The sequence below is a fragment of the Hipposideros armiger genome, unplaced genomic scaffold, assembly GCF_001890085.2.
Source record: "Hipposideros armiger isolate ML-2016 unplaced genomic scaffold, ASM189008v1 scaffold_18, whole genome shotgun sequence".
NCBI classification, from domain to species: domain Eukaryota; kingdom Metazoa; phylum Chordata; class Mammalia; order Chiroptera; family Hipposideridae; genus Hipposideros; species Hipposideros armiger.
Genome location: NW_017731368.1, coordinates 4,647,560 through 4,661,551, shown reverse-complemented (window position 1 = coordinate 4,661,551; position 13,992 = coordinate 4,647,560). Strand labels below are relative to the sequence as shown.

At 55.1% G+C, this 13,992-nt stretch overlaps 2 protein-coding genes across 5 annotated transcripts in view; one reads left to right on the top strand and one right to left on the bottom strand.

Annotated features, from left to right (window-relative positions):
* The first annotated feature begins 255 nt into the window (after positions 1 to 255).
* TMEM42 (transmembrane protein 42) lies at positions 256 to 5,736 on the top strand. The gene is made up of 3 exons (XM_019633033.1): positions 256 to 480; positions 2,344 to 2,490; positions 3,173 to 5,736. The coding sequence occupies exons 1-3, from the start codon at positions 313 to 315 to the stop codon at positions 3,311 to 3,313; spliced, it is 456 nt and encodes a 151-aa protein (XP_019488578.1). The 5' UTR covers positions 256 to 312; the 3' UTR covers positions 3,314 to 5,736.
* Positions 5,737 to 5,955: 219 nt separating this feature from the next.
* The window catches only part of ZDHHC3 (zDHHC palmitoyltransferase 3), a 28,722-nt gene continuing 20,685 nt past the window's right edge, over positions 5,956 to 13,992 (bottom strand). For 2 of the 4 annotated variants that reach the window (XM_019632995.1, XM_019633010.1), the window contains one exon: positions 5,956 to 8,282. In XM_019632995.1, coding sequence (XP_019488540.1) covers positions 8,040 to 8,282 — 243 coding nt within the window. In that variant the 3' untranslated portion in view covers positions 5,956 to 8,039. Of the gene's footprint in view, positions 8,283 to 12,338; positions 13,988 to 13,992 lie in introns of those variants that run through there. The other 2 variants (XM_019633002.1, XM_019633020.1) reach the window with 1 other exon arrangement.

The following is a 13,992-nucleotide window of genomic DNA, read 5'->3' as shown; positions in this document are numbered from 1 at the left end:
AAGCTGATGCCAGACACAGCGAGTGCCAAGTATTGAAACTGCTAGGCCGCGAACAGTTACAACAGCAACCACAGAGCCCAGGTCTCAGACTCGCTCCGGGGTAAACCTAAACCTGACGCTGCAGGCCGCCCATCGCCGGAGGAGGCCGCGTGGACCTGGGCCCCGCCCCGCCCCTGCGAGGCCCTCGCAGGACCCGAATTGGCCTCCCCGCTCACGTGACGCATCACGTGAGACTGCCGTCCAATCGCGACGCGCGCTCGGCCCCTGAAGGGGTGGGCGCGGCGGGCGCGCGGAGAGGTGGTGGCTGGCGCCATGGCTTCGGGCACCGCGGCTGTTTACCCCGACACCCCCGCCGGATTCCCCCGGCACCTCCAGGCCGGCGCGATGCGGCGCCGCTTCTGGGGCGTGTTCAACTGCCTGTGCGCTGGCGCGTTCGGGGCCCTGGCCGCCGCCTCCGCCAAGCTGGCCTTCGGCAGCCAGGTCGATCCCTGGGCGCTACCGCGGCGGGCGGGCCGGGCGGAGGAGGGGCGCCGGGGGCCGGGCGGGGCTGGGGGCAGAGGGCGACGCCGCACCCACGGCCGTCTCTGGCCGGATCAGCCGCCCGGCTGCGCGGCCACCTGGGGCGGAGAGCATCCCTCGACTCAGTGATGTGTGCGCTCCCAGCGTAGGCGGTAAGAGACGTCGGGGACTGAGGCCTCTTCCCTTCCCAGGGACCCCAGATCTGCCCTCTGACTGGGCTAGTTCGCTCTCGGGGAAGACGCACACCTCCTACATCTACCTGCCTCTTATTTTGAGCCCCTGGTGCATGGACATTTCTCTCACGTGACTCTATGAGAAGCCTGTCGCCATAATTACGCCGTATTCTCTTTACGCCGTAATTAACGGATGTTTTGACGGGCCTGCCCTGCTGCCAGGAAACTTGGGAGTTTGGGAAACGCTCTGGACATTCCCTGAAGCTGAGAACTTGTAAACTGCCTACCCACATTTGCAACCCAGGGTTAGGCCCTGACCTGGACGGTGGACAGGCTGATTCTTTAGGTTTAAGCCTCTTTAGGGCGAATCCAGTGGGAGCTGCCATGCTGGAGGGTAGGTAGTACCCTGTGCGGTGTAATTCCTGAAATAAGTGGTCCAAAGTAAGAGGAACGTCTCTATGAGACCTGAGGTTTTCTGGTCTTTTTAATGGTGCACCAGGCCTTCATAACCCTTTATATAAGCAGGCTGCCACTGGCACATACAGTGTTTGTGTGTAAATTATACAAAGACACCCCTTCCTCAAGAGACTATGTATTCAGCTGCTGGAAAACTGTTATGAGAAATAAGAGATGATGTTTAAATGGACACAACCCCCAGAGGAAGCAGCTTTGCCGGCGGGTTGCTAACTGGAAACCAAGCAAGGGGGTCTGCATATCCCTTGTCTAGGAGGCTTCTAAAGATCCTCTCTTCTCTCAAGCAGTTCTCCTTGAAAAAAAAAGGAAGAAAGAACTCTGCAAATTCCTCAGGGGATGCCTGGATCACCAGTCAAATAGTCTCAGGGGGTTTGCTCTAGGCAGGGCTGTGTCCTGGTTAAAGGCATGGAGCCACACAGCCTGGGTTTGAATCCTGGCGGCTCCCACCAGCTGTGGCACTTTAGGCAAATTACTTAATGCCTCCAGCTATTTATCTGTAAAATGAAGTTAAGGAATAAATGAGAATGCATTTAAACACTTAGTACAGGGCCTGGCGCAGAATGAAAGCTCAAGGATGCCCAGCGGGACCAGAGTGGGTTGTAGCCTGCTCTGGTAACAGTAGCCAGCCATGGTAACAGGCTGGGGGAGACGCGATTAATTCGTGCTTTACCAGATCCCGGAAGTGAGGACTCAGCCCGATGTACTCATACTACAGACCAAGTAATAACTCTCAGGGCCAGCGGAGTGGCTCAGTTGGTTAAGAGCTTGCTCAAGTGCGAGCTCTGAGCAACTAGCGGTTCGATTCCCGGCCTGAGCTGAGCTGCCAACAGGTGGCAGGATGGCTCAGCTAAAATAAATAAAACTCCTTGGGCCTGTGGGACTGAACGACCAACAAAGGATTGGTGTTGAGGAAAATGCTGGTGATGGATTAGCATTTTACTTCTGCCCAAGGTCACGTGGCCAGCAAGATGGCGAAGTAAGTGCCATCTCTGAGTTTGTTTCAGCTGTCAAATGGATGTGCTGTCCACTGAAGGCCTGGCAGGAAAGCTCTGAGGATGCCCTAGGCTGTGGTGGGATCTCAGCAGGGGCCCGACTGCCAGTAACCATGACCCTGGGTGCGCTGTGAGGGGCGCTGCTGGTCGCATGGGCATGGCTGCAGTGATACCTTCTCCTGCAGGTGAACGTGGGCTTCTGCACCTTAGGCATTATTGTGATGGCGATGACCAATTCTCTGATGTGGACATTCTTTAGCCGGGGCCTCAGTTTCTCCATGTCTTCAGCCATTGCATCTGTCACGGTGACTTTTTCAAACATCCTCAGCTCGGTGAGTAGCCTGAGGGTATGGTCCTCCTGTCCCAAGCCTGGGTTCTGGGTGGGTTGTCCTTGGGCAACTCCTGCTTTGCCAGATAGGAGAAAGGACAGGAACTGAAGCGGTGGATGGGCTGTGGCTTGACCCCTGGCGGCTGCTCCTCTAATCTCTCAAACAGAGGAATTCTCACAATAGACAGGAATGAAGTCCAGGTGTAAAGCCAACCTGCTTGCTGCTCACCCGGGCTGGAGCCCTCGTTCTGGTCTCTGCACAACCCAGCTGCCTCCTAGGGGTCTGTGAGCTCCAGCATGCGTTGTGGAGAGTTCAGGTTCTCACCTCCGGTGGGCTGAGCCCAGTCCGCCCTGCAGTCAAGGGAAGGAGGATGCGATGGGCCAGTCTGGGTCAGCAGACATCGGTGCCAGCTGCCTGCTGGGCCTAGCTGCTGACTTTCTCCTGCACTTTGCTGGGGTCAATGATGTGAGCAAGGTACCCTCCCCGCTTCCACAGGTGAGACCAAAATGAGTAGAGTGACTTGCTGAGGGTGACAGCTGGGTTTTAAGCCCAAGACCTGCGGCTCCAGGCTTCCTCCTGCCCTAGGAGGGCAGTCAGCCACAGGAGGGCGAGGTCGTGGCCCCCTGCCACGGCTGGGTCCTGCAGGCACGTGTCTCCCGGCCTCACAGCTGTCTCTGTCCCGCAGGCCTTCCTGGGTTTTGTGTTGTATGGAGAGTGCCAGGAGGTCCTGTGGTGGGGAGGAGCGTTCCTCATCCTCTGCGGACTCATCCTCATCCATAGGAACCTCTCGCCACTCAGGAAGGCCCTTCCACACAAGCAACAGTAGTGTCAGTCGGCGGGGTGGACCTGCTGGGAAGAGTGATGGCGGCTCAGGCTGGCGGTGGGGACTACTCCCCTGGGTGATGTGGGGGTGCTGGGAGATGCTGCCACGGGCAGCTCCGGCTTCTGAAGCGGTCTTCGTACGTCTGCATGGTGCTTTTGACTCTCACCCTCCCGGACCCGCCCACTGATTCTTCACGGAGGCTGGAGACCCCGGGGTCCGTCTGCTTGGTGTATGGACTTGAACTACGCTGTCGTCGTAGCCCTGTGGCCTAACAAAGGCCAGCCACGTAACACTGGCATCAGGGCCGGCGGGGCTTTTCGGCAGCTTCACCTTGATTTTTCCGGTCATCTGTGTCCTGCTTCTGTGTTATGTCAAGAGAAGGAAAACGGGATTTTTTTCTAAGTTAAAACTACCAGCTGTGGAATCCTAATTCTTCCCTACATTTTTTTTCTGTCCTGATTTTTTGGAGTAAGAGGGAGCAGCCAGGGTGAGCCGCACTTTCCGGAGCAGAGTCGAACCCCCCGCCCCTCCCCCAGGCCTAAGGCCTGCCAAGCCCGAGCGCATGGCTCCCTCCTGGTCACCAGGTGGTGCTGTTCAGATCCAGGGGGGTCTGTCCGTTCTCTTGGTAAAAGGAGAAAAGCTGGCCCTCACGTCGGGGACCTAGTTTCATTTTACTTATTAGGAAAGAAAATGGGCTCAGAGGTTGCACCCGCTCCCTTATGTCACCTCTGGGCCTCTTCTGTGTTTTGATTTTTCTCTCCCAGATCCTTGTGACTTTTTTGTGTCTTGCACCATGTGAATAATTCCTGCTTCAAAATCTCTGTGCTGCCTGCAGTCTCCCTGTGCCTAGCTTCAAGTGTGACGCTCCCCTGCTCTAGTTCCCCGGGGCTCCCCTGGACGTTTGGGCCCTCTCAGCTCTCCTGAGCCTGACTGCTGGCCCCAGGTCGTCTTCAACATTCTCTGCAGTAAAAAGGGACTTGGGGGCCAGTAGGCTGGGGGAGAAGAGGGTCGTGTCCAGGCTGGCCCCTCTGTGCGCACGTGGCACCTCCATTGCCCTCCTCCATTCCTCATGGCAGCTGACAGATGGGCTTTCTAAAATTTCCATGGCTTCTACCAACTGGGATCTGGCACTAGCCCACCTCGCCCCAGCTTCTCTCATGCTGCCTCCTGAGTACCCAAGGAGCGTGCCTGGGCACGCCAGTGTTTAGAAGTCAGGGAGACATGGAGGAAGCAGGGAGACGCATAAGCTGACAGCCACTGAGGTGGGAGGAAACCAGGCAAGTGTGGCGTCTTGGAAGCATCTCCAGAAAAAGGCAGCGATCACCCGGGCTCATGCTGCTGAGGGTCAAGTAAGGGCAAGGTTGGGAAATGGCCTCTGGACCAGGAAAGAACCTTGACAAGAGCAGCTTTGAGGAGTGAGGCCAGGAGCCTGACAGGATCAGGTTCATGAGGCAGTGGTGGGTCATGTCAGTTAATGCAGAAAAGACATCTGACAAAACTCAACACTCTTTCATGATAAAAGCATCCAGCAAACTGAATAGAAGGAAACTGCCTCAACATGACAAGGACCTCCTATGAAAAACCACAGTGAACTCCAAAGTCAATGGCGAAACACTGAAAGATTTTCCCCTAAGATCGAGAACAAAGCAAGGATGCCTGCTTTCACCACTTCCGTTCAACAAGCATTGAGCATTCTAGCCAGAGCAGGTAGGCAAGAAAGAGAAAAGGCGTGCAAATTGGAAAGGAAGAAGTAAAACTTCTCTCTGTGCGAAGATGACATGATCTTATGTGTAGAAAATTCTAAAGATTCCAGGAGGAGGCCGCCCCCTTTCTCAGAAGCCTCAGGCAGGCCCTGGGGAGCCAGCACCCTGCATTCAGCAGCACCCCCTTCCCTTGAGAGGGGTCCATCATCTTGGGAGGAGGCACCTCCTTGTGCCAACAGAAAGCCCTTTGCTGATAACTGAAGCCCTTGTTCTGCCCTCCAGAGACCTGCTCAAATGATCAGTATACTTTTAATTAAACTGACTGCTTCAAGATAACTGCATGGTCCCCTGGGTCATGTGTTTTCTCTCTGCGAACAAGCTTTTTTAAGCATCTTGTGCCAGGGATCACGTGGGCGCCTGGGGAGCCAGCAGATCCTCTGAACTCCCAGGGCAAGGGACATCTCACAGGGTTCGGGCTTCGTCATTCAGGGCCCTGTTCAGGACGCCCAGCCCCTCCCTCAAAGGCCGTAACCCCGGTTGGACATACTCTGGCAGAGGCCCATGTGTGGGCTGAATGAAGATTATTCGGTGTGTAATTTACAAAACATTCAGGGTTGGTGGGCTGGACTGTAAAGTAAAAAACCCTCAATCCTGGCACTTTTGCCCCAAATGCCTGCCTCCCTGGCATACAGTAAGTGCTCAATAAATGCTCATTGCATGAAAGGTGATTGTTTCTTGTGCAGGAAATACCCCATGGGAGATAACCCAGAGAGAAAGGTTTAGTTAGTATCTCTCTCCATATGCAGCTCACTGCCTATGTGTGACATTTGTCCCCCACACTGGAAATGGGAGAAAAGAGGCTTTCTTTGAGGTGCCCTCCAGGTGACCCAAGGAAGGATGTCACACAGGGGTCTGTTGCTGAAGATGGGAGATTTCAGCCACTGAGGTCAAGCAGAGCTTTTTATTTAAAGAAAGGCAGAGGTTTGCGTCCAGCCTCCCTCCCGGTAGCCCCTTGTCTTGTTTTGACATCAGCTGCAATGCCAAACAGAATGTTATGCCACCGACAGCCTCCTAGGCCACTGTCACTGGTATGAGGCGATGAGGCTCCGGGGTTGAACAGGTTATTACCCACAGGGGCCCAGTCCAGCCCTCCCGGAACTGGGCACGTTGAGTCTAGCAGGGAGATGGGCTCAGCAAGGAGGGAGAGGCCTGGTCTGACTGGAGGTAAAACGCCTCCCGCCAAAGGACCTGAAGACAGAAAGGCTTTGGGGCAGATGGGTACGTTGCCTGCAGGCCAAGCTGGCCCCAGGGAAGAGCAGTTTCAAGCCCATTGTGCAAGGACACTTCTCAGGGGCCCCAGGATTTAGCACATGCCTCTGACCTCAGGCCGGAACTCAACAGAGAGCAGCAAACCCTCTTCCTTGTTCTAACCCCTAACCCTGCCTCCTTGGGGACGCCAGGGGGTGGCACTGCTTTGCTCCCAGGGTGGAGTCTGGTGCACAACCCACAATGCTGACAGCCCAGGGCTGCCTTCTGGGTTAGGACCTCAACTACTGGCCTCCAGGTCAGAGAGCAGCTCTCCCAAAGCGGGAAGCAGGTGCGCCCTGCAACTGGGGTTAGTGGGCTTCGGAGCTGAGCAGGGCTGCTCATCGTCATTAATAAATATTAAAGCTGACATGGCCTGAGGACATGCCCACGGCCTGGGTGTGGGAGCCGCTGTCTTTCTGCCTAAGCTCGAGTCCTGCCTCCACCCATCTGCTGGACATCACCAGGGAGCTTTGAGCAGGGACTCGGACAGAGGTGGCTGAGTGCCGGCCCCTCTCGGTAATTAACCCCGGAGCCTGATGCGTCACCTGCTGTAGGCAGGACGTCTTCCTCTGACGGAATCTCTACCCTTCGTGGAACACCCGAGGGTGCTATCCAAGAACCAGGACACTGCCTGGCCCCCACAGCCTTCCTTTCTAAGTGATGTGGGCTGCACCTCCAAACACTGACCTTCCTCGTTTAAGGGGCTCCAGGCCCGCCTGAAGCTGGGACTGTTCATGGGCAGGCTCTGCCCCTGTGCCCGAGCCCTCCATCCATACAGGTGCTGGCGACACGGGCAGTGGGCCAAAGAGAAAAATGGGCCCACACGGGGGGACGGGGCGGGGATGGGGGGAACCCTTGGACACTGTGGGTGGAAGGAAGAGGCTGCTCCAGCAGCCACTGGAATGGGGCTCCCCTGCTCAGGCCTTCAGGCTTCCAATGGCTCTGACTAGGTCTTCCCCACCCCACCCCCACCCCGACCTGTGAACGGACGGATTTGTAGCCGCAAGGCAGGCCAGCTCCAAGCTGCCTGGCTCAGTGAAGATTCTAGTATCTGTGGAACAGGAGCTAAGTTTGGTGCTGCTGCCATCAGTGCGGCTTGTTTCCATCCTGGGCACGTCCCACACGTATGAATTCAGCCTAGTGTTGGGTCCTCTCAAACCCTGACCCTCCCAGGGAGCTGTGGGTGCCATGCCTTCCTCCTGACTTGGGCGGCAGGGGGCGCCCTGTCCAGGGAGCCGCGGGGACCCAGGCAGCCTTTCAGGCTGGTCTCCTCATGTCAGTGTCCCACCCGGGTCCCTGAGGCCACCCCTGCTCTGTCCTTCTCTCATAATGTCATGGCCTTAGTTCTCAAACGCCAGAGGCAGGGCCCCAACCTTCCCAGGAGAAGACAGACAGCCCAAGAAAAGCCAAAGGCAAGTTCTCTTCTGCCCCTGGGCTGCCCTGGTTAGGGATATGCCCAGTCGTGGGGAACTGCTCCTGACAGTCGACTCCCCGTAGACAAACTCAGGGAGTCTCTTGTCCTCTGTCACCCCTAATCTGTCCCCACCCCCAGACCTGGCCCAACATGGGGAGAGGGAAGGGGTTACAGAGGCTGGCAGTGCGAGTGGGCGGCCTGAGGGAAGCGGGTGCAGGGGGGTGCCGCCCGTCCATGAGCCCTGCAGCCACACCACCAAGCTGACAGTGACTCGTCAGTGTCTGGCCCTCTCCCCACAGTGGCGTCACTCGTCTGTCACCTCCACCGAGTCCGAGTCCTTCCTCTCCGTTGTTTCCGTGTTGTCGGTGTCTGACATCGATGCCACCTGCCGCACCCAGTCCCTGTCATTGAGAGGCTCTGGATGACACGGTCCTGAGAAGGGGTTGAGCCAGTTCAGGGAAAAGTCCCCACCAAAGGCCTCTTTTACCGCCTTCCAGCTTCTTCTGTGCTCCCTGGGCTGGTGCTTTCGTTTGAGGCGCTCGATGCCCTGGAGGGACGAGATAGAGAGGGTCAGTATGGCATGGGCTGTGCACCCCCAGCCCTGGCGCAGCAGAGCCCCGAGGCCCCACAGAGGGCTGACGGACGCGCGGGGAGTGGCACGGGCAGGCCTTCCCCTCCCCACCCCACAGGTGCAAGTTTGCCCGGCATCGCTAAGTAGGGCCAGCTGTGCCCCAGGCTGCCGAGGGGCCAAGGAGTAACATCCCAGGCCTCCCCGGGTGTGAGCTGGGCCACCTGTCCTGAGACCACTAAAAAGGTGACCCCTCACTGAGGATTCTGGGCCACTCCCCCTACAGTAGGCGCAGCCAACAACATGAAGGATGATGGGGTGAAGGGGACAACGCAGGATACAAACAACGCAGTGAGGGTAGGAAGCAGATTGTGTACAGCCGGTGACAACATGCAGCGGGTGGCTGAGGGCGCACGGTCACTGTGGGGAGGCAAAGACTGGCGTCAGGTCTGCTCATGCAGGAGACACACCCTGCGGCCCACTCACCTGCCTCTGGTGCTGGCTGCAGAGGGCGCTGGGTAAAGGCAGAAGCCCCCATGTTAAAGGCGCAGCCAGGCCAGCTCTGCAGGCCCACAAGACCCTCCAGAGGCTATACCCCGCTGGGGCCTCTGCTTTCTCCATCTCTTCCGGAAGCCAAGGTTCAGGAGGAGCCAGTGGGGTTACTTTTTCCTGGAGGGACTCAATTTTGAGTTTTGTGTGGATTTAAAGGTGTTCCGAAGGCCAAGTTCTTAGGCGGAGGTTTGCGGAGTACCAGGTTCCCGAGGGAGACAGACTAATTACATGCTCTGTCATGACCCAGCCGAGAGCCTCAGAGCAAGAGCAGGTTGCTCGTTGCTCCCCACCTCACGGGGTGCAGAAAGTCACATGCTGCAGCCCGTAAACGTGCCCCGCCCCAGACGGCCAGGGAACAGGCTCCTCATCGGTGGCTTCACACCTGTTCATTGCAAACCACAGCACGAAATACTTCTGTGTTGCAGATCCCCCCAAAGTTTCATGAAGCAATACTTGTCCTATAATGTGTAATGCGTTATTTTTTATTTCTTTACAAAACTGTTGCAAACCAACAAACTGATCTCACAAATCATGAACAGCTGTGGCCATGGTTTGAAAAGTGCGGCTCTAACAGGTGACACTCACTAAAGCCACACGATGTGCCGGACGCCACACTAACATCCACATTCGTTACCCTGATTGAGCCCTCGCGTCAGCCTCGTGATGTAGACGATCACCCTGAGTTTACAGATGAGAAAACTGAGGCGTACGTGGGTCACTGCCCAAGGTCACAGGAGGCCAGGATTTGCACCAAAGACTGAGGCCAGGGCCCCCACGCCCCTCGCCAGCCCGCATCACATCGGCTGCAGGATCCTGGGTGCCTTCCGTGTCCATGTGCCCCCCCCCCCCCGGTTTCTGCAAAGCTTTTCTCAGCTCCTTGGACCAGCTTCATCAGCCTCCGTGCAGGCAGATGGAGAGGGGGCCCTGGGGGCCACGCTGCTTTGCCAGGGTAATGACACCACTCCAGTCACCATTGATTTTTTTTCTTGAGGGAGAGGGTGGGGAGATGAAGTCTTCAGTTTGGGAGAGTGCACTGGCCAGCGGCTTGTCTCGCTCACTGTGAATTCCTTATCTCCTATGAGGCGGTTCTCAGCTCAGACATGTATTTAAAAGATATGAGAAAAAGCCCTGTGGGTGTGGAGGCCCCCAGATGGAAACCAAAGGCCAGGATGTGTGCATGTGTCCACCCCAGGCTCCAATTACCACCATGCCATCTGGGGGACCCTGGCTCTACTCTCCCCTTGCCCTTCTGGGACCGTTCTTCACCCAAAGGGCCTCTTGGTCCAGAAGCCAGTTGGACAGATAAGATGTGCAGATGACTGCTGGACAGACTAGTAATTAGGCTCCCCTTCAATCACTTTCACTGTTTTCTCAGCATTCATGGGCTGGGGAGGCCACAGGTTACGGGCAGAGAGGCGCCCCAGTGGGTACACCCCACTCAGCAGCACTCAGGACCACATCATCAGCAAGCATCAGAGGCCGCTTATAGGGCGACCCCCTCAAGCCCAGGTAGATTCTCAGACTTGAGTGTGTGCACGTCAGAATCCCCACAGGGCTGCTGAAATCCAGGTGGCTGCCCCCCCCCCCTGCCCAGCTGGAGAACGAGAACCTGCATTTCTTAACAAGCTCCAGGAGATGCTGGTGGTCTGGGCACCACCCTGAGATGCACTGCCTCAGTGCATCACCAGCAGCAAGATTCTCAAGACGGCATCTAGCAAAATCTTCCTCTCTACATTTCTTTGGTATTGAAGGGCCCCTTCCAGGTTGGGATGCCTCAGCTCTACTGGCTGGCTCACCCTTCAGGCTGATGCACGACAAGTCTTGACATGAGAGAAACTTAAAACCCATGAGCCTGGCTGGAAGAGCCCAGCCAGCCTCCTGCGGTCGGGGGCTTGTGTGTGAGGCCGTCCTCACATAGGTGGTTCATAAACGCTTCCGAATCGACTTCATCTGAAAGCTCCCTACACCAGGAAGGGGGATGTTACCTTTCTAAGCTAGAAGAAGCAAAAGCTGGTAATTCAAGGGGTCTTACTTTTGGTTCTTCCAAGAAAAAAAGTATTACGAAGTTGAAATGGTTATGACTACAAGGAAACTTGGCACATGCATTTCTACCCAAATTTGCTTCGCGTGCACGATGTCACCAAGCCAATGCAAACCTGCAGATTTGTTTGGACCTAGGCTTTTTGCATGTTGTCTGGTGGTTACGAACACAAAAATGAAGTTGACAGGTGGGAAGGAGTCACCCAATCCAACTTGCCATGTCACCTTCCTCTTTTTCACTTCCACTCTCCAGAGCCCACGTTCTGTCATTTTCCATGCGAGCACCATTCGGTGCTGTCACATGTCCTGGCCGAAGCCAGAGGCCGGGAAGCCTTTGTGTAGACAGATGTCCTCTTTCGTTAGACGCCTGGGAATACTGAGAGCTCAGGGGAGACCCATGTCTTCCTGTGTGGACATCAGGTTGGTGACCAATTCCTACACTGCAAATGACAGCCACTGTCCTTACTTAGTCATTGTGCTCTCGGCGAAACGTTTTGTCTCAACAAAACTGAAACAGGGAAAACACAGGGACGCTTGAGGGTATTCGTATCTCCGGAGGGTGGCACCGGCACCCTGGCTTGAGAACTGGGGAACATTCACTCTTTCAACCAGAGGGCTCGTAAAAGCCCAGAGGTAGAATCACACAGAATGCCTTTCTCTGGGAAGGAGACGCAGTGTGCTCAGGTTTAAATGACGAGCTTCTATTTTTAGGACTCAAAAAGAAAAAAAATACATCTTCAGCACTATCCATTGCATTCCTTAGAAATTCCATGGGGAGAAAGAACCAACTTAGGTCACTAAAAAAAAATGCCCTTGAAGATGGGGTCTTTACAGGGCATCCGAATACTTATATTCCCTGGGTCCCAGTCTCCCTCCTGTGGCAGGAGGACCAGAGTGGCACAGCTGCCTCCCAGGGGATGGATCTCTGCGGGGCGTGACACGACCAGAGCCTTCTAACCTGGCCATGACTACAGTGCACATAGCACAGTAGGCAAGTCCAAGTTAACTGACTTGGGGTCGCAGAGTTCTTCGGTTAACCATTGAAGGGGTGACGGCGAGCTCATCAAAGCAGCGCACCAGAACTGTTTGTGGAGGTTTGGCTTTCAGCTGGGTGGGCAGAGGAAAGTAGGTCTCCCCCATGCCCAGCCCTGGAAGCAAACTCCACAGACAGGATGGCTTTTTCTGTAGCAACTGAAGACCCATGAGCACAGGGAAGGGATTTGGGCTGCAGAAACCCGAGGAGAGAGCCCGGTGGGGAAGCTTTTTCAAGAGGGGGACCTCCTGTCCTTTAAAAGAACACACTAAAAACCTCATTCCAGAGAGGGAGCAGAAAGAAATGTCCTCTAAAGGCAATGAAAACAAACACCCAGAGCAAACTCACGGTGACTGGACAATCGGCCCTCCCCACAGGGTAACACTGTGAGGGAGCAGAGCTCAATCAGAACAGGTTTTGGAAAAGTTTTATTGCATTTTGTTTCCATGTGGAAGCACTGACAGAATTGAAGAGGCAGCATGTTCCACTAACTTTTCTGAAAAAGTCACATGGCTAGATTCACGGTCTTCCTATCCAAGACTGGATTTAATAAAACTTATTCCCCCACCCCCACCCCAAGCAAAAGCTAAAAAAAACCCAGGTTTGTGGTGATTACTTATAAAAACAAATCCATGTGTGAGAATTCAGATGGTCGGTATTCAGATTTCCATGATTTCTACGTTTGATGGGCACTTCCTGTCTCCTCACCAACCCCATAATCGCCAGGCCTTCCTCTTGCAAATGAGACAACACAGGAAGCGCCTCCAAATGGAAAAGCTACCCAGTCCCAGCACCGGAGGCTTCCGTGGACCTGCTGATTTCAGTGACTGGGACAGCCACCCACCAGCTTTGAAGTTAGGGGGCTGGAATGTCGCCCCATGTGCGTCAGTCAGCCCCATGTCAGGCCGACAGTCTCCCAGGTTAAAATACAGGCAAGACGTGGGTCTGTGCACATTGATGGGTCTAAAATATCAGAAAGTGAACCCACTTTGGAGACTTACAAAATGAGGAAGGGGCTGATGGCAGCACTGCAAGTGTGGGGACTCCAGCTGTGTCACTCAGCGTTAACACTGTGACCGGACTACCGGACGGAGGAGGGGAGTGGTGAGAGTAAGCAGACATAATAGGAAAATGGCGCCCGCCTGAAGTCACGTCACTCTTTCTTCTTTTGATTGTGTGAGGCAATTCGAACCGGAAAGGCTTCTTTCCTTCATACTCTTCCAAATAATCACAGGGAATATGACTGGTGATTCAGGACACAAGGAAGACCCCTTTCATCTCCCCCCCCCCAGTCACTCCGCACACCCGAGTCCACAACGTACAAGGCAAGCAACTGATGTCCACATGGGGGATGAGGCTGCTGTGTCAAGGGCCCTTCTCGGGGCTCCGGCCCTGATCCTGCCCCTCTAGGCCACAAGGGGTAAGCATCCGTCTTCGGTGAGGTTTTAAGTCCCACGGGGCGCCTGTGACTGCCTCCAGGGCAGGGGGAGGTCACGGCCCTCCTATGCGTCCCCAGCCAGGCATCCGGACCGGTCCATCCACGCACCAGTGTCACATCCCACTCAGTTAGTAGAAGTGGGCACGACCCGGAGACAGCACCCTCCACGTTAGTCATGCCAGACAGACAGCAGAGAGGAAACCAGAGGCCAGAGAAGTGATTTTAACAAGGAGAAAAGGAGAGCAGCTTCGGTCACCAAAAAATAGAAAGGATGAGCTTTTAAAAATAAAACATGGGAATATTTTTTTTTCTCTGCAATGCTCAGCCATTTTACTTGAGACATATAAAAAAAAGTTTTAGAGTAGTAGTTTTGCTTTTCGGTTTAAACATTCATGAGAACGGATCGGACGGTGGTGCTGTGATGTGGTTTGTGTCTGAGTGGCAATGCTGGTCAGGGGTCCTTCAGACCACGTATTGGTACGGGTCTGCCTTCCCTTGGTCTGGCGTGGCAAAGGGGCTGGCCCAGCCTAGAGAGAAGGGGTGGCCAAAAACGGCTTTCATGTTCATCCATTTTGTTTTTTTAGCCCATCTTCTCTCTTCCTTTTTCAATTGTTCTATTCCCTGAA